The sequence below is a fragment of the Coturnix japonica genome, chromosome 9 (genome assembly GCF_001577835.2).
Source record: "Coturnix japonica isolate 7356 chromosome 9, Coturnix japonica 2.1, whole genome shotgun sequence".
Lineage (NCBI taxonomy): Eukaryota > Metazoa > Chordata > Aves > Galliformes > Phasianidae > Coturnix > Coturnix japonica.
The window spans coordinates 602,860-623,698 of NC_029524.1; the positions used below are offsets into that span (position 1 = coordinate 602,860).

Genomic DNA, 20,839 nt, shown 5'->3' on the forward strand with positions numbered 1-20,839 from the left:
CATTGACTTGCACATCAGAGAAGGTGCAGGACCCAGGGAAGTGTCCCTCCTCTGGAGACCCGTGTGCTGGCTGCTGAGGGTCCTCCTTCTCCAGGTTGCTTGGTCATAAACCTGATTGGGCTGCATCGCCACCCAGCTCACTCCTTCTATCCATTGGTTACGGTCTGACAGGGAGCCCAAGCTCCACCCTAGAGGACAGACCCTTGCTGCTCCTACTTGCTTTGCCCATGTGCAGTGATTCCCATGTGCATGTGCAGGCTTCTGTGACGCCTCACCTTGTTTGAGAACTGCCTAGGACACATTGCATGCTGTCAGCTACATGGGACTGCACAAAGAAACCTCACAAATAGGAAGCAAAGCCTGTGTTAGGAATCAAACAGCTGCAAAGATCTTAAATGGCCTAACCCATTTTGTCAGCACCACAAAGAAGCAGTGTTCTCCCATTGTAAGATGCTGATTGGAGAAAGTGAAGCAGCCATAGGCTTGCAAATGCCAAAGTTTTCCTTCCTGAGACATTTATAATGAAGGGCAGCAAGCTGGTCCCCAGCAGTACAGCACATTAATTTAATTGATTGGCTGGGAGGCTGAGCGCTGAGGGCGGGTTACATCACACCTTGGCTGAGGCCTCCAGGTGTCTTATCTAAGGAACTGCCTGACCTACCACCAGAGCCAGTGTAAAGGGATGTCTACTGCTGGTTAAGCTGCTTGCATGCTAAAGGAGGGGCTGGGGAGATGGGGAATGTGCAGAGCAATCCTTCTGTTCATTAAGGAGAGAAAATAACACCTCAAGATCAAGACAGCACCGTCCTGGGCTTCAAAGGCTGAAGGCTTGGTTTCTTTCTCTTTAACTAACTGGTAGTAGCATGCACATGCTACTCCATTCCTCATGGTTCTTATTCTTTTCTGCATGAAAGCTCTAAATAAAGCTCTGAATTGTCTTTAACTCATTAGCAAAGAGTTGTCCCTCTTTAAATATGATAGAGCTGTGTAAACAGCAAGCGACCAAGCATGCAGCTGAGATACAGAGCCTGCCGTGTAGGCTGATGGCAGTGTGAAGCCATCACATTTTATGGTGTAAGCAGGAATTCAGGAGAAAGGGATGGTGAGAGTGTGACCAGTCCTGCAGCACCCACTGGAAGGCGATTTTCAGCTCCCTCAAAATGAGAATTGGTCTTTGCTTCACTTTGTCTGGATCTAAACTGTGCAGAAACCTATTAAATGTCCCTTTGAAAAACTCACAGAAAATGACCCAAAACTGCCTGATCTGGATACAGATTGCTCAGATTGAGTTTGTTGGATAATGTGTATCACTGTACTGAACATACCATATGGCTGTTATGTAGTCCTCCTGTTAAAAGCAAACTGCAGCTGAAGAGGTGAGTGAGGCAGTGAACTGAACCCAAATTGAGCATCCTGAGGGAATCAAAGGTAAATTCCCCAAGAACAAAACGCATGTGGTGTCTTTGTCTCACTGGCGACAGCATCCCAGGGTATGTAGGGTAACTGCTGGGTAACCAGGTGATTGCTAAGGGATGCCCTGCCTAGGCAGCAAGGAGCAGACATCTTCTGTGCCTCCTTCCCCACAAAGATTCTGCGGCTCTCTGCCAGCTTGCACACATTCTTCATTCTGTTCATGTCAGCCACGGGGGCTTCCCTTGCTCTGATCTGATCATCTTTTAAATGTATTTATTTTAGCCTCCAGCATCCAGGGCATTTTCTTGCAGGGACAGGGTCTGTATTCTGTCCTTTTGACTTAGGATTTCCTATTGTCTGTTTTAAATCTTCTGTCGGATCCGAGGTTTCTCTGGCTGTCCCCAAGGTCCTGTGCTAAGAGGAAAGATGAATGACTGTTGCTCATCATCATCACCTCCCTCGCTCTCTTTATTGAGCTTGAGTGCTAAATGCATTGATTTATCTAGCGGTTTAATGAAGATTTCATCCTTAGTTCATGGGAGAACATTTAAAAGAGGTCAGAACTAATTGTTCACGTACAGCAAACTGGGGATAAAACCTGATGGGAAAAAAAAACAACAACTGAGGGATAAGAAAAGAGTTGTACGTTGGGTAAAGTGGAACAAGCACATGCTTTCAAAAAGGTGCAGCTTCTCTCAAAAAGGCACAGCTTCTCTCATCCCTCAGACTTGAGCATGAGCCAGAGATGCTTCAAAGGCAGCAGAAACCCTAACGCCAGCAGGAGGATATTGCCAGCGTCTGGGGGCAGCCAGCGCTTTCCTTTGGTTGTCCTAAATGAAATATTTAAAAGAAGGAGCACGTGTTATTTCCTCTTTGTTTTTCTCTTTTTGTTAAGCATAACTGCATTCAGACTGTGGTTAGCATTCTCAGCTAATATTTTCTTTAACAGGCATTTTTTATCTCTGTTGTGTGAGCACGATGACAGCCTGGGGTGGATGCAGTTGCTGTTCTAACCAGCTGATAGTCCTGAGGGGCACAGTGCACCCAACCAGGTCATCTGTCAAGGTTTTGTAATAATTTCAAACTCTGGGGTGATTTTAGTTTGAGTAATATAAGGAAATGTGAATTAAATATATATCATAGAATGGAATTACTGAGGCTGATAGACCTGAGACATTCCTCTTTGCTTCCTGCTTTGCTTTGCTGTGGCCCCTGAATAGGGATTGTGCTGTGTTCATTGTAGCTGGTGGTTACTCAGGCTGGGACTGAATGGCAGCTTCCTCCACTGTACCATTTTCCAAAGCAAATAGATTTTGTGGCAGGCTTTCTATGCTGGACATGGACTTGGTGGAGTTTTACTTTAAAGATGTATACACAAGCAATAAACCAAAGCAGTAGTAACGTAACGTGTAGTTCACAAACAAACGGAAGTATTTTGTATGCACATTTATGCCTGTATTAGAAAATATATTGAGACATAGTTGGAAAAGGTCTATACTCTGGTCAGGGCATCTGACCTTTGCGAATCTCTGTGCTGTGCCATGGAATCAGCAGCACTGCTATCTTGACACCTCAGGTGCCCGAGCTTGTGGCTCAGCGTTTTGACTCCTTCAGAACGTGACATGCCCTGCTTCACAAGGCTTATATTTCAGCCTTAGCAAGATATCAAGTGATAGTAATGTTATTCAGATGGCGGCCGTGCATGTTTTTGTGTATGTATACAATGTTTGTACCTACAGGTGTCAGATATATTTGCATACTGTGGTTTGGCTGCTAGCAGTAGCCGTCTTTTCTCATCTTTACCGAGTTCTCCCTTTTGTTCAAGTTCCATGGGTAGGAACGTCATCAGGAAGTTACTTTTCCAAAGAGCCAACAGGATTCCTTTCTTATGGCACTGAAAGGGGGAAGTCTAAAGATAACATGCTTTATGTAGACGTATATGAACTCCTGCAGTAATAACATGGCAACTTTGTCCATCCAGAATGTAATCCCTGCAGCTGCCAATATCTGTCCTTATTCCTTTGGGAAAACCCAAACGTCAGATGGTCAGGATGTTAGATGTCCAGGGACCGTGTGTCTTAGATACTCTAAGCTGCAAAAATTTGATGTGGAAATCATGGGAGAAATGCAGGGCAGGGGTGGTTGGTTCATCCTTCATCTCACACACACACCACAGACGGTGCAACCTGTACGTTTGGAGCCATGTGTGTGCAATCTGCATCAGGACACATCACAGCACATGTCCTAAAATGGAGCTTTCAGGCCCACACAGTGGAGGAGCATTTCTGGCAGAGGCTGTCCATGTCAGCTGTGTTATGTTTCACAGCATTTCCTATCCCATGGGTTGTGAGGGAGTTGCATGGTGCTGGGGATCACTGTCTGAGCAGGTGTGTGCAGCTCCTCTGCTCCCTCTGGGCTATTGCTCCACCAGGAAGGGAATGCTGCCCTGTGGGGATGCTGGTCCTGTTCATTCTGCTTTGCTTTCATGCCCTGCTGTTTGTATGGGCTCATTAGTCTTCACAAGTGATTCTTGTCTTTGCAGTGTGGTCATTCCCTAACAGTGTTAGGGAATGTGGTTATTCCCTAACAGAAGAAACCATACGTCTGTGTATGTTTGTCTAAGACCAGTTTAAGCTAGGCCATCTTTAGTCCTTACCTGTAGCCAGGAATCTATCCTGCATAATGCCTTTCACCACATGATGTCTGTTCCATCAACTACTCTCATCTTAGGAGACTTCAAAGGCATTTATGTCTGTGCCTGAGTAGTTCGTTAACACTGGATTTGGGTAGGAGCATCTCAGTGACCTCCGGATAGCAAAACCCACTATTGAAACTAGAGGTGCACATCGGCAAAGGTCAAGGTGGCAAAGAATAAATGTAGGCCAGAAGTTAAGAAATGGAGTCCACCCCTCACAGGAGACGTTCTGCTCCAGCTTTCCAATAGGTAGGCAGTCTCTGCTCTTCATCTGGGCTTAGGAGAGCACTAAGCAGGATGACTGCTCATTGACCTACAGCATCTCTGCAGTCCTGTGTTCCTGCTATGTCCTACCTCCTCAGTGGTCTCAGCCACCAACAGGAGGGGATATTGTAGGGCAGACTGGATTCTCCAGAGAGGCCGAGCACTGGGAAAATGGCAGCACAAGAGCTGCTGCTTCACAGGAGTGCGAGACAGTGAGGGGAGAGGTGACTCCAAGGAAAATGCCATTGGAGTTGCTATGTGCCATCTATCCACACATGGAACCTAAGCCCCTTGGCCTCCCCATTGCTCCGTCATATGACAGCACCCAGCTAAGGTATAAGGCAGAGCATGTCAGCGCTGGTATAGCAGTATCCGCTGCCTGATTATTAATAATGAGCAATAACAATGTTATGAATAAAAGATTACCGTCCTGGCTGAAGTGAATTGAACAGATATGAATGCATTAGATTTGGATTTTAATGGCTTAAATCTGTTGCTAAATTATTCTCTTCTAATATTAGTTTGATTTCAAGGACAGCATTAAAACTAACTGGAAAAGTAAATTGGCAATGGGGTGTGCAGTAGTATACTAAATGGGAGCTCAGCCCAAGAAAATAGCATGGCTAGCTCAGAACAGGAGGTCTGCTCTAGGAAGAGTCCATAGGCTTTTTCTTTCCCTGCTTTTTCTGGTGTGTCGGACAGCTCAGACTCGGCTTATTTCTTTTCTCTTTTTGAAACATGATAGCAGTGTTAATGGTGAACATATTTCCCTTGGCCACCCTTCACTGGCCCCTGTGCAAGCCTCTACAGGCTCGTGTATTTGCTCAAACATGAGAAATCACAGTGTGGTATTTGATGCCTCTTCCTCTTCTGACTGCGGGCCTTGCTTGCTATGCAAAACTGTCAAACTAGGAGGAGAGTTTTCGTATTGCTTTGCTGTGCCAAAGCTCCTGTAGTAGTTACACAGAGCTAGAGTTTCTGCTGCCGTACAGCGCTGCTGAGACACGTGTTTTCGGTGTGTGTTGCTGGGGGCTCTGACAGGAGCTACTCAAGGCTTTTAAAAAACATAAGCACAATTGAATCTTGCAGTGCTGGAGCGGTTTGCTCTTGTCATGAGAAAAGAGGAAACAGGAGAGCACGGGGCTGTCAGGGGAGGCAGGGCAGAGCGCTGGGCGCTGCTCCTGCTGCTGCCAGGGGAGGCAGAGCAGCAGAGGTGTTGCTGACCATGGGGTTCCCCAGCCCTGCAGGACTGAGTGGCGGTACCTGGGGGTGGTCACTCAGTCTTGACCAAATCCAGTCATCCAGTGCCAACGCTGCCTTCAGGAAGGGCATCTCCTTGAAACCTGGCATAATGTTATCATCTGAGCAATGCATTTTCCTCCCTCGTCTCTTCTAATCTGGATGTACTCTTTCCATTTGTGCAAAAGAGCTTTTCTGCTTGAGGCTTTAATAATATTCAGATTGAAATTAATTCAGTCACCTCTCTCCATTTTTCTTATTTTTTTTCTAGTTTGACCTCTAAAATGTTATAAGTTTTGAAGAAAGCCAAATGTGATGCATGCCCAAGGAGCATTTGGATGCTCTTCATGGCCTCTTTGTTTCCTCATGCATTCATTCCCACTCCATTATCACATTGGTTGAAGAGACTCCAGTGTGCTCCAGCTGCGTAGTGGTCAAGTGGTGTCAAGGAGCTTGGAAAAAGCCCTTTATGGGGGTGAGGGGAGCTCAGAATTTGCCATTTCCACAAAGGGAATGGCTGGGCCCTGCCTCACCAGAGTTGAGAAAATGTAGAAACTGTGAAAATATGGGCTGTGAACACTGGGAAGCTGAGAAGTGGAAAGGGTGGGGATTTCCGATTGCTCCCAAATGCAAAGGTAATAGATTCTGGTTGGAAACTTAATCCTCTGTAAGCAGCTTTTTGTCGGTACCACAGCAGAAAAAACAGCAGCCAGAGCTGCAGAGTTGTGTCCCTTATAAAACCCTTCTGTTTCTTTGCTCAAAGCTTTCTGGCATCTTTGAATTCCAGAGTTTTTCAGGCCTAGCCACTGCCAAAAGGCAAATTTCATTTGAGTAAAAACTGGTTGTCCTCTTTCTGAACCTGGAACGGAAGAAGGAATAATAATAAACAACGGTAACATCAGAGTGCTGTGCTCGCGTTTTTCTTGCAGTTAGTTTTGCAACTGGCGTGTGGAAGGGGATGTTTCATGTGGGAGCAACCTTGACCAAGGAGCTGTGCCTTTCTCTGCCTATGGAGAGCTGTGGTTGGTGTGGCCCAATGGCCGCCTTTCCAAAAGCAGCTGTTGGGATGTGTGGTGCTCCAAACCCCGTAGCAGCAGCGAGGAAGGACCCACCTGACCCACCAATGACAGGAGCATTGAGTGCTCCTGGAGGAGCAGGAGCCCAGCCAGGATTTTCCAGTTGCCTCTCAGAAAGAGCAAGCTGAGCTTGTGTTGAGCTGTGGGGAGGGCAGTAGGAGCTCTGTGCAGCCCTTCTGGCACAGCCCTCTTCCCAGCACCTGCCAGTGCAGCCAGGAGCATGTCTCAATTCCCTGCCAGATCAGCTGTTCATCACATGCACATTTAGGTTTAATTGCTAATTAATTTTCCCTAGATAATGTAGAGATATTTTTTCTTGCTGTGTGAAATCCAGAAGAACTTTCTGAGAACCAGGCACAAATGAATTGATTGAAATTGGTGTTCTCTTACTTAGGTGACAAATAACAGTTCATCAGCTCTTAATTAGGTTGGATTTTTTGAGAGCAATTTCTAATTCTTTTTTACAAAAAGGTGTACATCTTGTTTCTGCTGTTTCCATATATGAGAAAAAAGACATTTTGCCTTAAACTGACAAATGGGGTTGTTGAGTTTGCTGGTGTTTTCTTCCTCCTGATGGTGATGCCAAGAGAACAGCTTTTAAGAAGGAAGATGAGCAAAACAAATATGAACCAGTCCTCTGGGGAAGGGGGGGATCCCAGCGCAGCCATGAACTACATACAACCCAGGTCAGATCCAGGGAGAGTGAATTCCTTCAGGAACTGAATCTGAAAACCAGATTTTATTCAACGTTTTAATTTAGGTCAACACATTATTTTGTTTTCTTTATGCTAAGACATATTTTGCTTAAGAACTATCAAAAATGCTTAAAGGAAAATGTGAACTATTAAGCAGGTGATGGTTGGAGGAGTCAGGCTGCTTGTCCTCGGAAGCAGTTTGCTCACATGGCAGGAGTTCCTGCACTAGCAGCTGCAGGTGTTCTCGTTTGTTCCATCCTCTTGTTGAGTTCTGGCTTCATTCAAACCTGAGAAACTGTTGGAAACAGTAGTGTAGGAAAGCCTGCCCCAGAAATCAGGCTGCTAGAAAGGAGCCGTTACTAGTTATACAATTCCAGAGCTGTTCAGTTGCAGTCAGCGCCGTTCCCTCAGAAAATACTTTGTTTAAGAACTTTGTATCTGGACTGTGCATTTTTCAGAAGCTTTTCTTTCTGTTCTTCTCCGCCTTGGCATGCTGAACTTCATTTGTATACCTTCAATGCATGCTGTTTGATTGTTAGTGCATTTTAATTGAATAATGGTTTCCCTTCAACTAGAGCTTATCATACATCATAAAGAAAATAAAAAAAGCTTAGATTTAAAGAATAGTATAATAAGGTTTGCTTCAAAAAGGCCCTAAAAAGTATGAATGTAATTGAAACGAAAGTTACCATTCAAATCATTTTTTTCCTCTTGCTGACTGGAATGATGGCTTGAGTTGCTGATGTCAAGCAGGTTGCTGAAACCTCCTGCAAGGCAGTGGGAGTCTGCAGTTGGGTGCTTCTCAGTGTGGCTGATAGATAGGATCAGGCCGTGATGCTCTGGGGCTGCACTGGAGTTTCTCCTTTGCCTTTGTCATCTGAGGCTGGAGGCTGAGCAGGCCAGCAGAGGAAAAGCTCTGTTAGGGCCTGCTCTTGTCAGGGCAATTATGCTGCTGAACAGCATGGCCTGCTGGGTTCCTGCTTGTCCAACTGACCTATTTTTTCCTCTCTCTTCAGATTATTTTCAGGATCTGTTGAACAAGTCAGAAAAAGCCCTTTACGATACTTTTCCAAGCCTGTACGGAGACTTGTACACTCAAAACATGAAGGTCTTCAAGGACTTGTACAGTGAGCTACGCCGCTATTACCGGGGCTCCAACATCAACTTGGAAGAGGCCCTGAATGAATTCTGGACGCGCTTGCTGGAGCGACTGTTCAAGCTGATGAACGCCCAGTATCACATCACGGACGAGTATCTGGACTGCATGGTGAAACACGCAGAGCAGCACAAGCCCTTCGGGGAAGTTCCCAGGGACCTGAAGGTGAAGGCAACACGAGCCTTCATCGTGGCACGCTCCTACGCACAGGGCTTCCTCGTGGGCAGTGATGTGGTCAAAAAGGTTTCTCAGGTATGTGGGGGTTCTCCCTTCTCGTTTGGGCCAGGAGGAAGATTTATTTGCCCTTAAGTTTTCGTGAGAAAGCAGGCAAGCATTTTTAAGTTCTGTAAAACAAACTGCTTGAGGGTAACCCATCAGTAGAAGGGAGCAGCAGGCATGGACTTCTGCAGGCTTTGAGAGAGCCTGCCAGAGAAGCAAGGCATTATTCACCACAAATCAGACCTTACCTCATTTCAACCTGCGTGGCAGAGTGCCGAGGAGATGTCCGTCACCCGGGCTGCAGAGATGTTCTGTTGCTTGCCCAGATTCCTCACATTGCTCTGGCAGGGAAATGACATGCCTCTAAGTCATGCTGCCTTGGTTTGCTCCTTGATGGAGATGGGATGTAGGGTATGAAGGACTGGCTGGCCAGGAGTGCAGAGAGATGCATTCCAATGGCTGCTGACAGGATTCCTGTGTCTGTTTTTTAGCTGTGTGCATCTGTACTACTTCTGTGTACAGGCAGGTGAGTTTGAACATTGGGATCTTTAGGGATGAAGGGCACCATGTAAACGCACATTAATGTGTCTGAATCCAGGGTTTCAGGAGGAAGGAAACTGTCTATAGTCTCTACTGCAAAAGCAGCCCTTCAGAGTGAGGAGGCGGTGAAACAGGATAATCAGGCACTTCACACAGGTAGCAAAGAGAAAATCCATGCTAAAATATGGCTTCCACGCTGCATGTGGAGATGGCAGTCATCAGGCATGAGAATCGGGGTGTGATTAAACTGAATATAAAATATGGAATTACAGTTAATTTCCTTGGGAAGTGATGTGTAGCAGAGGATGGTAGTGTTTGAGACAGCAAATCCAGACTTTGATCTCAGGAAGAAACATTAATGTGGTAACAGTGACAAATGACTTAATTTATCGATGTGGGGCCGCAAAACTGTTCTGCTACCCAAAAGCCTTTGTACATCTCATTAACATCACACTCTTCTGGCACTCAAGACAGATAAAAGAAGAGAATTGTGTATTTTCAGGCAGATCAAAGTAAAACATTTTTCATAACTCCTTTGAGTGGCAGAGCGTGGCAGCACGCCATGGTTTTACCTTCTGCCAAGTGTGGTGGGCAAAGCAGACTGGCAGGACAGCTGCAGTCCTGGTGTCAGAAGGAGAGAAGGACCTGAAATACTGATGTGCAGTGTTCCTTCACCTTCATGTGGGCTTCCTCCTGTGGGATTTCAGTTCTGGCACCCCTTTCCTGAACACTTCTATTCCTGGTTGCTTATCGCATGAGGAAAAGTGACCCGCCTCTGGATTTGGAGAGTAGGGCAGGTGCTCCTCTGAGGCATCCATCCCACCCCATGTCCTCAGATGCTCCTCTCCCCGGAGCACTCCCTGGGCTCACGGTTAGCTTGGCATGCTGCTGTTGTCACACAGCTGAGTCAGGATAGCTCAGCCAGCCCTCTGTAAGAGCTCAATTTGAAAGGAAGGCCAAAACCAGCCCATTCCTGTCCTGTCCTATCTTTGCTGCTGTCCTTGCTCTTCAGACAAAGTCGCCCTGGAGCACACCAGGGCGCACAAAGCAAGGGGATCCCCCAGCGACACACACCTCTCACTGCATGCCAGGGCAGCAGACAAAATGTCACCATTTTGGTTCGAATCATGGAATCATAAGATGGCTTAGCTTGGAGAGGATGTTAAGATCATCAGGTTCCAACCCCCTGTCATGGGCTGGTTGCTACCCACTAGGTCAAGCTGTCCAGGAACCCATTTTACCTGGCTTTGAAAGCCTTCAGGGAGGGATGGGGCACCCGCAGCTTCTCTGGGCAGCCTGTTCCAGTGACTCACCACCCTCTAATTAAAAAAGTTCTCCATAACATCTAACCTAAAACTTCACTCTTTTAGTTTACAGCCATTCTCCCTTGTCCTGTCACTATCAACCTGTGTAAAAAGTCAGTCTGCCTCCACATTGTAAGCTTCCTTCAAGCACTGGAAGGCTGCAATGAGGTGCCCCTGGGGGGTTCTCCAAGCTGAACAAGCCCAACTCCCTCAGCTTCTCCTTATAGGAGAGCTGCTCCAGCACCTCATCATCTACATGGCCCTCCTCTGCTTAGGATTATTTTCCTTTACTGTGCAGTTGGCAGCTGCCGCAAAATACCAAGTGCTGCAACTCAGAGCTTCATCTGAACAGGTGAAGGACTGTGCTGGGGGCTTGCTGGCTTCCAGCTGCTGCTCAGGGCCCCACATTGGTTCTGCTCCTCTGGCAGAAAGTGAATGATTGGAACAATCTTTTGCTGCATCTCTGCTGCTGCTCACCCCAGAATGCTGAGTTTCCTCATGGTGCTTGGTGTGGGTCAGCAGCAGCATTGTGAGCAAGAAACACTTATTTAAATAATCAATTGTAATAGTTACATGAGTTTCTTTTTCTAAGAAAATGCTCCTAAAGAAGGCTGGTTCTCTTTCGAGGCTGAAGCAAAATATGGTGATTTTCATTACTAATTATAAATCTTTTCACTAAACCCTCTGTTTTGTTTTACTGATGAGAGTTGTCTACCAGTACATTTGTACTTAAGCAATCCTGTCTCTTACTGTACATTTCAGTCTTCTTTTTTAAACCTCTCAGTTAGGATGAGGTAAATGGCAGCTTTCCTCTTTACCATATGAGTAATTCTTAAACACATGGTGGGTCAAGCAACATTTGGATTGAAACTGAATTCCAATTAAAGAGGTCCCTAAATAGAATTTGTAGCAGTGTTTTTAATGGTTAAATGAATGTGCTGGATACATATGGAAAACTATTACTATCTTAGCATGACTTACATTTCCAGCAAGACAAGGATTTAACAAAGACAGTATGGTCATCCTCAGCCCTCATTTCCCTTAAGGCTGTGGCTGTTGCTTGTGCCCCAGGAGTTTTCATGGCTTGGAAGGATGTACAGCTGACTTCTGTCTTGGGTGAACTATCTGTAAAATGGATTGAATACAATGAAGATATAGCCTCTTTTCTCACAGTTAGGAAATCACTTTGCTCCAATAGCTCAGGTGCAATGAATTCCTGTCCCGTGTTCACATGTGACACATCTCCATCCTTTCTGAGTATTATCTCTATTCAGGGCATCAATAACAAGTGCACACAACCATAAATTACATTTTATTTCACCTAAAGACTTTCACTTTTGTAATGAAGTTTTGTATTGTTAAAAATCGCTCTCTTCTCAATCCTGAAGTGTCAGTGAAGTCTGGTTGACTTACTGTTCATAAATAAATGCTAGGAGAATGTTGCTTCATTGAGGGATGCTGGCAAGCAGCAGTATTTATAATTTCCTTTTCCCTGGATGCCATCTTAGCTCTCACTCTGGGGCTTTTCATTGCTTGACAGAGGTGTGTTTCTGTGCTACAGCACTTGACAGCAGGACACTGTTCTACAGAGGCTGCCTTACCCCAGGGAGCTGTAAAGATGCCAAAGTAAAATCTCTTTTGAGTTGATGTGCTGCTTCGCAGGGCCAGAAGTTCTCCCCTGGCACCCTGTGCTCACCAGGAGGTGGCATTTCCTTCAGAGAGATCATCTGTGTTCTTCCCCGGGATTCAACAAGCCCCTGTGTTCAGGCAGAGGCACCTTCACCTAGAGACAGCTCTGCAGGTCTTGATAAGATAGCATTCATTCAGGATCACTCAGCCTCTGCCTTAATACCATAGAATCAGAATCACAGAATCATACAATGGCTTGGGCTGGAAGGGAGCATATATCCCACCTAGCCCCACCTGCCTGCCATGGCAAGGGCACCTCCAACCAGGTCAGGCTGTGAGGTTGGGGCTGCCTCTGATGATGTCTCCTGTTCCCTTGGAGAGCTGTCCCTGTGCAGTTTGTGCCTGGAATTGCATGGCTGGAAATGCTTCAAATGGAAGTTGCAGTCAGTCCGATTCCCTCTTCAGACCCAGAATTCTGATGTCCCTTTCCCAGAGCTGTCCATCTGTCCATCTGTCCATCAGTCTTTCTTTATTATCTGGAGGCAGGTGGACACTGGGCACATAGGCCTGTGACCTCCCAAGGTCCTGTCCTCTGCTATCCCTGCAGGCTGTGCTGCCTCCTGGAGCCTCTGACATTGGCACTGCCCACTGCAGGCACTGCGCTGCTGGCTGCTGGGCTGTTGCTGATGCCTGTTGTGCTGCCTGGGGTTGGTTGGGGTGCACCAGCTTTCATTTATTTTCTGAATCTGCAAAATGCTCATTTGGCCACAGGGCTGGCCTCACATCTGTCCCAAGCAGGGATGGAACCAGGCAGTCTGTCTGTCCTCAGGCTTAGCACTGGCTCTGGACCACTGGAGCACGAAGGACACATCATTGGCACCAGCCTTTGTCCTCTGTGCCTCATCCTGCACTGAGCTGAGTGCAGTGAGGAAGAAGCAGGAGAGCTGCTGGCTGCAGGTCATCTGTGCCTGATGCTGCATCCAGAAGCCACGGTTTGCTATCAGGTCCCTCAAAAGAGGCTTTGGAAACATGGCTGATGCATCTTGAATGATGGGCTTGGTGAGGCTTAAAACCCACTGTGCTCCATGGACTCACTGCTGTGCATTTCTATAAGGGAGCTGCAAAATAATGACTGCGGTGATTATACAATTCATTAGTCTTTGAAAGCATCGTATTTCCATCAGCCCTGCAGCTGTTTCTTTTAAGAGTTTTACTTGGGAAGATGGGAAGTCGTGGTTTGTTTAACACACACCAAGGTGCTAATTGCAGCAGGACTGGCACAAATGTGCACGAGGCAGCTGCTGGCCACATGGTCCGGGCACTCACAGCCCCATCCGTGCTTGAAGCAGCCAGGCCCATGATGTGCAGCTCACACTTAGGGATGGAAATCACAGCACCCCTGTTCCTTTGATCACAGCGCTCTGAGGATCCTTCTTTGGAGAGACCATGAAGATGAAATGTGAAAATAAAAGGTGCAGATCTGCTGTGTTTTCTCACAGCAGCAATGCACAGAGCTGCCCATGACCTGCAGGCTGTAAGTAAGCATCAGTTTGCTTGGAAATGTGAGCTGTGTGACAGTGCTGGTTTAACTGGTGATGCTGGCGCTTAAAATGGCCATCCAGACAGTGGACATTCAGAGTGGAAAGATATACCTGTGAATATATGCAGGCCCAATCTGACGTACGTTTGGCACAGGCATTTTGTCCTCTCCTCAGGCATCCCTGCATGCTGTCAGGCAGCACCCAGGTGCTGCAGTGCCCTGCTGTCCTTGTGCCAGCCAGAGGGACGGGCAAGAGGCAGAGCATGAGCTGCTCAGAGCAGGGACCTGGTGGGGAACTCCAGAGCAGAGGCAGCTCACACAACTACAGTTCCTTGGCCACAGGCTTTATGGGCAGGCCTGGCCTTCCCCTTCCACCAGCCGGCCTCTTCCTCCTCTGAGAGCCCTCTGTGTACCTCCCCTGGCTCCTGGGGGCATGAAGCACAGATGGCTCACAGCAGCCTGGGGATGAGCGTGCAAGAGAAGTAGGGATATGAACAGAGCATGGAGAGCTCCACTTGCTCTATTGGTGTTAAATGCTTTTCAGATGCACTTAAAGGCCCCTGAAGGCAGAGGAGCCCCATCACATTGCAGCTAGGCTGCAGGTTCTCATTTGCTTTCAAGCAAGGCTTCAAAAGGATAAAGGATTTGGGTGGAGTGTTTTTTTGTTTTTTTCCTTTCCCTTGATCTAAGCCAACATTTCAAAAGCAGCATCTGCAGTTTGGCTGCAGGGTGTGGGTGCTGAGCAGCCAAGGACCTCCAAGTGGGCTCACACAGCTGTGCTGTGGGGATGGACTTGCTGCACATAAACTGCCCCATAGCAGTTTGGTGCTGCTTTGCCGGATGCCTGTGGCTTCCTACAGCTCAGCCTTCCTTCAGAGCTGAGACACTGAGAAGGGGAGGGGGGCTGTTGTTTCATCAGAGAAACCCTCAACCCCCTGGATGTGATGATGCAGAGCTTGTTGCAGTACTGGTGCCTTTTTGTCACTAGTCCCCATAACCATGGTTTTTACATCCCAAACTTTTAGTTATTTGGTCTTTCCAGCCAATTCTGTCAGAAGTAATTGGCTTGCCCTATGGAGACTGGGGCCCCCGCCATGTCTACACTCAGGTGCCTTCAGTCCCCAAGTGTCCAGCCAGGACATCCTTGTGTGCCTGAGTTGCTTTTCCCATTCCACGAGCAGCTCTGCCTCCCCTGTGTCTTCATTTCAGAAGTTCATTCTGAACTCACGTTTTAGGCAGTGGGATGGCTTTGTTCTCCCCGCACATCTCAGTGCAGGCAGTCAGAATGGGTGACTGTTTGTCCCTCAACACCTGCATTTCTGTGGCTCTCTGTTTTGGAAGTGTATTAATAAGCTGCTTGGCAGGAGACTTCTTGGTTAGAAGCCTCGTAGGCTGAATGTTTTCTAAATTGTCTGGGGTGGTTGCAAGGAACCCAGCTTGGGACTAATCCCCAGCCTATCCTCTCAGCAGATCGCTTGCAAAAGTCATTAATTTTACTGTAATTGATTTAAACATTGCTCAGGAGGGGGAAAATTGAGGGAAACAAACGCCAGTTTGAAAGCCGAGAACTACGTGTGTTCTCAGCTCTCTCTCGTATTATCTCCACGTGCGCTCATTCCCTGCTGGCCCCTCTGCAGCCGCCAGTACCGCACAGTACACAGTGAGTCCCAGCACTGCGCTGCGGTGCCCCAATCCCTGCGGACCCACAAGCTCCCCTCCTGCTCCAGACATTCACACAGGAGGCTGTTTTCTGCTCTGCCTCCAGCAATTGGCAGCTGGCTGGGTGGCTTCATCAGCCGTGCATGGGCACATCGGGCTTTGGAAAGCAGCCATGGAAAAGCACAGAGCTCTGCTGTTGATGCACAGCGCAGTCACGGGGTAATACCTGATGACAGCCTCCTTGCAGTGTCGGTGCCGGTGGTGGCGCGGGGCTTTGTGTGCTGCAGCCACCTGTTCCCGTTACGTTACCTCATTGCAACTCCAATCAGCCACTGTATCTCCAGCTGTAAAGTAGCTTTAATTAAAATGATTCATTGCTCAAGACCGAATCATCCCCCATTTGGGGTATTTTTTAGAAGGTAACATTTTTTCTATATCACTTTGTCACTGGGTTTGCACTTTCAGGGGCTGCTCCCACTGATGTTGCTGGGATCAGAACAGAGCATGCAGATTTTAACTGAGCAGTGACATAGAAATCATGTATTTTTAGGTTGAGCGTGGCTTTGTTTGGCATGCTTATTTGTACCTCTGGCAGCTGAATGAGGAGTGTCCTGGCTCCGAGCCATATCACTCAGTAACTTTCTTTTTTTGGGTCCCGGGTAAACGGCTTCTCCGATGTATCATGCATTTCTTCTTGACATCTTTATGCAATTTCTATGTCACTGAGCTAAGGCAGGACTATAGGTGCCATTAAAGCTAAAGGAGAACATGTCAACATAGGGAATCAAGGTCATTGCACAGACGATGCAGCTGAAAATTGCATCTTTGTAAGGTGAGCTCCAGTACCCGTGTTCCAGTCTGTGCCATGTTTGGTAAGCGTGAAGTGTTCACTTCAGCAAGGACTGAAGGACACCCACTGGGCAGGGCTGTGTGTGGCCGTGTCTGAGGGATTTGCTGTCTCAAGGCCAGAAGTGAATCTTTATATTGAGCATTTCTTTGTCCCACAGAAGAAATGTACAAGAACATATTCAAGGTGTTTTTCACAACCAGTAAAGAGATGAGGGGCAGCTTTCAGGGCTGCAGCATGAGGGTCAAGCATTCGGACCTCCCAGTTTGTTCCCCCCTGGGGGAGTAACAGCTCCTTGTCCCTAAGCAAGGCTGGCATGCAGACACTTGATAATTTCTTTTTGTAAATGATTTTAAAAGAATGATTAGAGAATTGGAACTGGGTGCAAGCAAAGATAGGGGAAGCTCTTAGTGATAAGACAGGGGAGCAGCGAGCTCCATCAGCACCTCCACGGGGCCTATTGGATGTGTTACAGGGACCTCTGTGCTGCAGAGGCTGGGGCCTTGCTGGGAGCCCTGGGTTCTGCCTCATGGGATGGTTTGGTTTAAGTTGACACACCGCCTGCCCATGTTTCTGACTCTGCTCCGTCTCCCCAGGTGTCCCTCAGCCACGAGTGCACCCGTGCTGTCATGAAGCTGATGTACTGCCCGCACTGCCGGGGCATGGCCAGCGTGAAGCCATGCAGCAACTACTGCCTGAACGTGGTCAAGGGCTGCCTGGCCAACCAAGCTGACCTGAACACCGAGTGGAAGTATCTGATGGGTAAGGTGGCCTCACTCCTCACTGCCCCGTGGCACCTTTTCAGACTCTTTGAGGCCTTTGGAGAGTACAGAAGGGGCCCCTGGAAGAGCTGAAGGAGCCTCTTTTACACCACTGTTTCTCTGCCTGTGATCTGAACACTAAATCTAAATATATTGCAGGATGTTTTTCTGGGCTTTAATACCATTTGGGTCATCTGTCTTCTCCCAAAGGCTGAGGCTTAGGGACAGGTTCTGCTTCCTCATCTACGCCATGGCATATGTGAGCACATGGGAATCCCTGGCAGCCCTCCCTGGGATGTGATCTAGAAACATGAAGCTGTAATCTTTTTCCGTGGGTGAGAGCAAAGGGATCAGAATTGCTCACTTCTGAATGGAAAGTAAATACATGGGAGGGAGAAGTTGCAGCCTACATGAGGAATGGGAAAATTAGACTTGTATTTTAAGTGAGAAAAGAGCTCTTTTGTTTTTTCACTCAGCTAAGACAGTGGGTACTTCTTGAAGTGAGCTGTGTGTGTGTTAAGGTATCCATTTCCTTGACGTGGTCTGATACCCTCTGCAACGCAGAGCAGAGACCTTCTATAGTGTGACAGCATTACAGCACAGCCTCTCTCCTACTGCAGTCTGCTGGGGGAGGCTGCTCATGTTAGGAAAGCTCTCACTCCTCTTTGTATACCCAGGTTGTACATTTAGGTTGGAGTGCTAACATCAAAAACCCCACTGCAGTGTAACCTCCATCTCAGGGGATGCTGCCAAATAAGGATACTACTGCTGCATTCAGGCCGGTGTTCTGTGGGTGCATTGGCCAGCTGCCTGCCTCTTGCCAGGAGCTAACGAACCGAGTGGCAGTGTGCTGTGGCTAATTGGATGTACTTCCCATCGGCGGCCTGCTACGGAAGAGGGGGAGGAATCAAGAGGGGGAGGAATATTCCCTTCCCCAAGGGTTTACACCGGGGTTTTGATGAAGCTTTGTCCTCTCTGAGCACAGGAAGCCAACTGTTAGCTGTCACTGCTCCCCTGACCAGGGTGACTGTCCGGCTTCTGAAAGGTCAGCACACCGCTCTCACAACTTGACAGGACTGCATTCTGCAGTTATTGAGAGCTCCTCTTGGCCAAGAGACACTGGTCTTGTCAGGAGGTGTTGGCTGGGAGGAAACTGTAGCTTCCTTTAAATTGTGGCTGTATGTTTTACTGCCAGAGGTCATCATTTGATCAAGGACTGGAGCAAAACATGCAGGAAAAGGCAGAATTTCCTTGGCATTGCCCGTGTTTTACCTTTAGGCCCTTCCATGTAGCTGGAAAGGACTTGGTGACAACAGCGTTTCTCTTTCAGCTGGACAAATTAGGACAGGTCAAACAAAAGATATCTATAGAAAGTAATCAAATATAATTTATCACTAATTTGGGGATGCAGCCTTTGATTTAAATATCTATCACAGCATTAGTGGATCCGCAGACTGTAATTGCCTGAAAATAGAGTCTTGTAGATGACACTGCAACCCCTCTGTGGCAGCAAAGTTGAACTGCAAGCTCTGTGATGTTACAGGAGATGCTATTTCACAGAACACGAAAACATAACAACTCACATGGCATGTTTAGCTTTAGGTGTGACTGTGCATGCTGTTAAATCCTATATGACAGAGCAGAGCACAGACTGTGCCCTGCATGGGCATGATCTGGTATCTTCTGTGGATTTGTGCTATCCCTTCTGTAGTACTTGCCCAGGATGCTCATTCAGTGGGAGCAGTCAGGACCTGAACATTAGCCATGCAGTATCAAAGAGAACATATTTTTGAGGGCTGTGCATGCTGTTACATTGACAGCAGTGGACTCAGGATCAGGCCATCCTTGTTAACATTGTGCTTCCACTGTGGACCTACTGCCTCTGCACAGTGTCTGCAGGACCTCATGGAAGGCATCTGGGGCCTTTCTGCCAACTCCTACTGCTTTGCACAGACAAGGGACTGAATACACGTTTGAAGTGATGTTGGTCCCCATTTGTGCCCTGGCTGGGTGGACCCCTGCTCACAGGAAATCCTATTGTGCAGCTGAGTGGCACTGCGTGCTATGGGATGGTGTAGAATGGTGTGTTCTACTGATGCCCTGCTGAACTGCTGGGCACAGCTCACCTGGTGGTTTCCTTGCTCATGAATATCAGCACAACGAACATGTGCAGAATAAGCTTTCTGCAGCATCACACCATCTGCTGTGACAGTCTCCTGCCAGACTGATGGGGAAGGTATTAGGATCTAGGATAGAAAATTAATCTCTGCTAAAGAATGAGTTCTTCAGCCTGGACCCTGGGATTTGACCCCCTTTGTGCAGAGAAGGAAAATCAACATCACAGGTGTTTTCTTCCATATGGAGAAGCCGCAGGAACATGAGGTACTTTCTGTTCTATATGAGCGAGAGCCACCCCTGCTCTCTGCTACATCTCTTCCCCTGCCAGGAAGCATTTGGTGTGTCCTGCGGAATGCAAGACCACACGGGAGTCATCTGAGGTCACAAGGAGCTGCCAAGTCCCTAAATCCTCATGGTCTGGCCTTCAGGCTGCTTGGAACAGAGATGGTAGAAAACTGAGGCGGCAGCAGCTCTGCAGCGGCTATTTTGACTGACAAAGCCAGCCCTGGTTACAAACCTAATTTAGGTGTCTGAGACCTGTCCAAAGCTCCTGCTTAACTCTGGCTGGAGATCAGCCAAGGAGATCAGCTTTCCTACGTGTGGCATTCCCCAGTGCCCCATGACCTGTGTGCACACAGTCTGTCTTTCCTTCAGACCCACAGAGCACTGAAAATCTTCTCCATAGGCAGAGGCTGGTTATAGTCCCAAAACACAGTCCCAAAACAGCCATGGTGGCGGGCACCTCCAGGTCAGGCAGGAGCACTTGGAGAGCAGAGCTTTACAAGATAGGAGGAGCTGAGAGCAATAGGCATGTCCTCAGTCACACTCAGTCCCACTGATCAGTTTAGTTGTGGGCTTCACAGTCTGCTCTTTTGCCCTTAGTACATGATATTTCCTTTTTCTTGCTCTTTCGCTGCCTCAGAAGCTGTTGCTCCCATCCAGTACCTTTGGCACCACATCCACCCTTTAGACAGCTGTGCCATTCTGGAGGATAATGAGCATAGGTTTAAAAAGCAGTGAAAATGGAGAGATATCCTCCAGCAGATCTTCCAAGAGGCCAACCCTGTAGTGCACCCAGCATGAGCATGAGCTTTAACATGGTTTGTCTGATGAAGGGATGTCTCTGTGTTATTTTACCAGATGCGCTGGTTGCTGTGGCTGATCGGATTGATGGACCATACAATGTAGACACAGTAATAGGGACTATTCACATGAGGATCTCTGAAGCTATTTCTAACTTGCAAGAAAACAAAGTTTCAATCACAGCCAAGGTAAGAGCGTGTGCCTGGGCCTGGCCTAGGGTACACCATGTGTAATTGCCTGGATCAAATGGTTTTTGTTCTCACTGCTGAATTGAATAAAGGGTAGGAAAGAAGAAGGAGAGATGATGCACACTCTTTTGATGATAGGAAAGTACTGTCTTAGGCAGACAACAACCTTCTGAGGTATTTCCAAATGCTTCTCTCTGCCACAGTCAGCTTTCCTTAGGTACAGACACGCAGGCGGGACAGCACTTGCAGTGACTGTGGGCAACATGGTGTATTTGCTGTCAGGTGCCTCTGTCTGAAGAGCACTGAAGTATTCTGACTGAGCTGGGGCATTTAGAGGAAGTGTACAGTTCTTCTTACACTAGCAACAGAATGCAGCAGCTTCAGCCTGCCTCGGGGTGATGATCTGCAATAGA

General features: G+C 47.6%; 1 protein-coding gene across 1 annotated transcript in view; it reads left to right on the plus strand.

Moving 5' to 3' along the window:
- Window positions 1-20,839, plus strand: part of GPC1 (glypican 1) — a 137,995-nt gene that overhangs the window by 110,400 nt on the left and 6,756 nt on the right. The window contains exons 3-5 of the mRNA XM_015870921.2: window positions 8,399-8,790; window positions 16,873-17,038; window positions 20,296-20,426. Of these exons, the coding sequence (XP_015726407.1) occupies window positions 8,399-8,790; window positions 16,873-17,038; window positions 20,296-20,426 (689 nt within the window). The remainder of the gene's footprint in view (window positions 1-8,398; window positions 8,791-16,872; window positions 17,039-20,295; window positions 20,427-20,839) is intronic.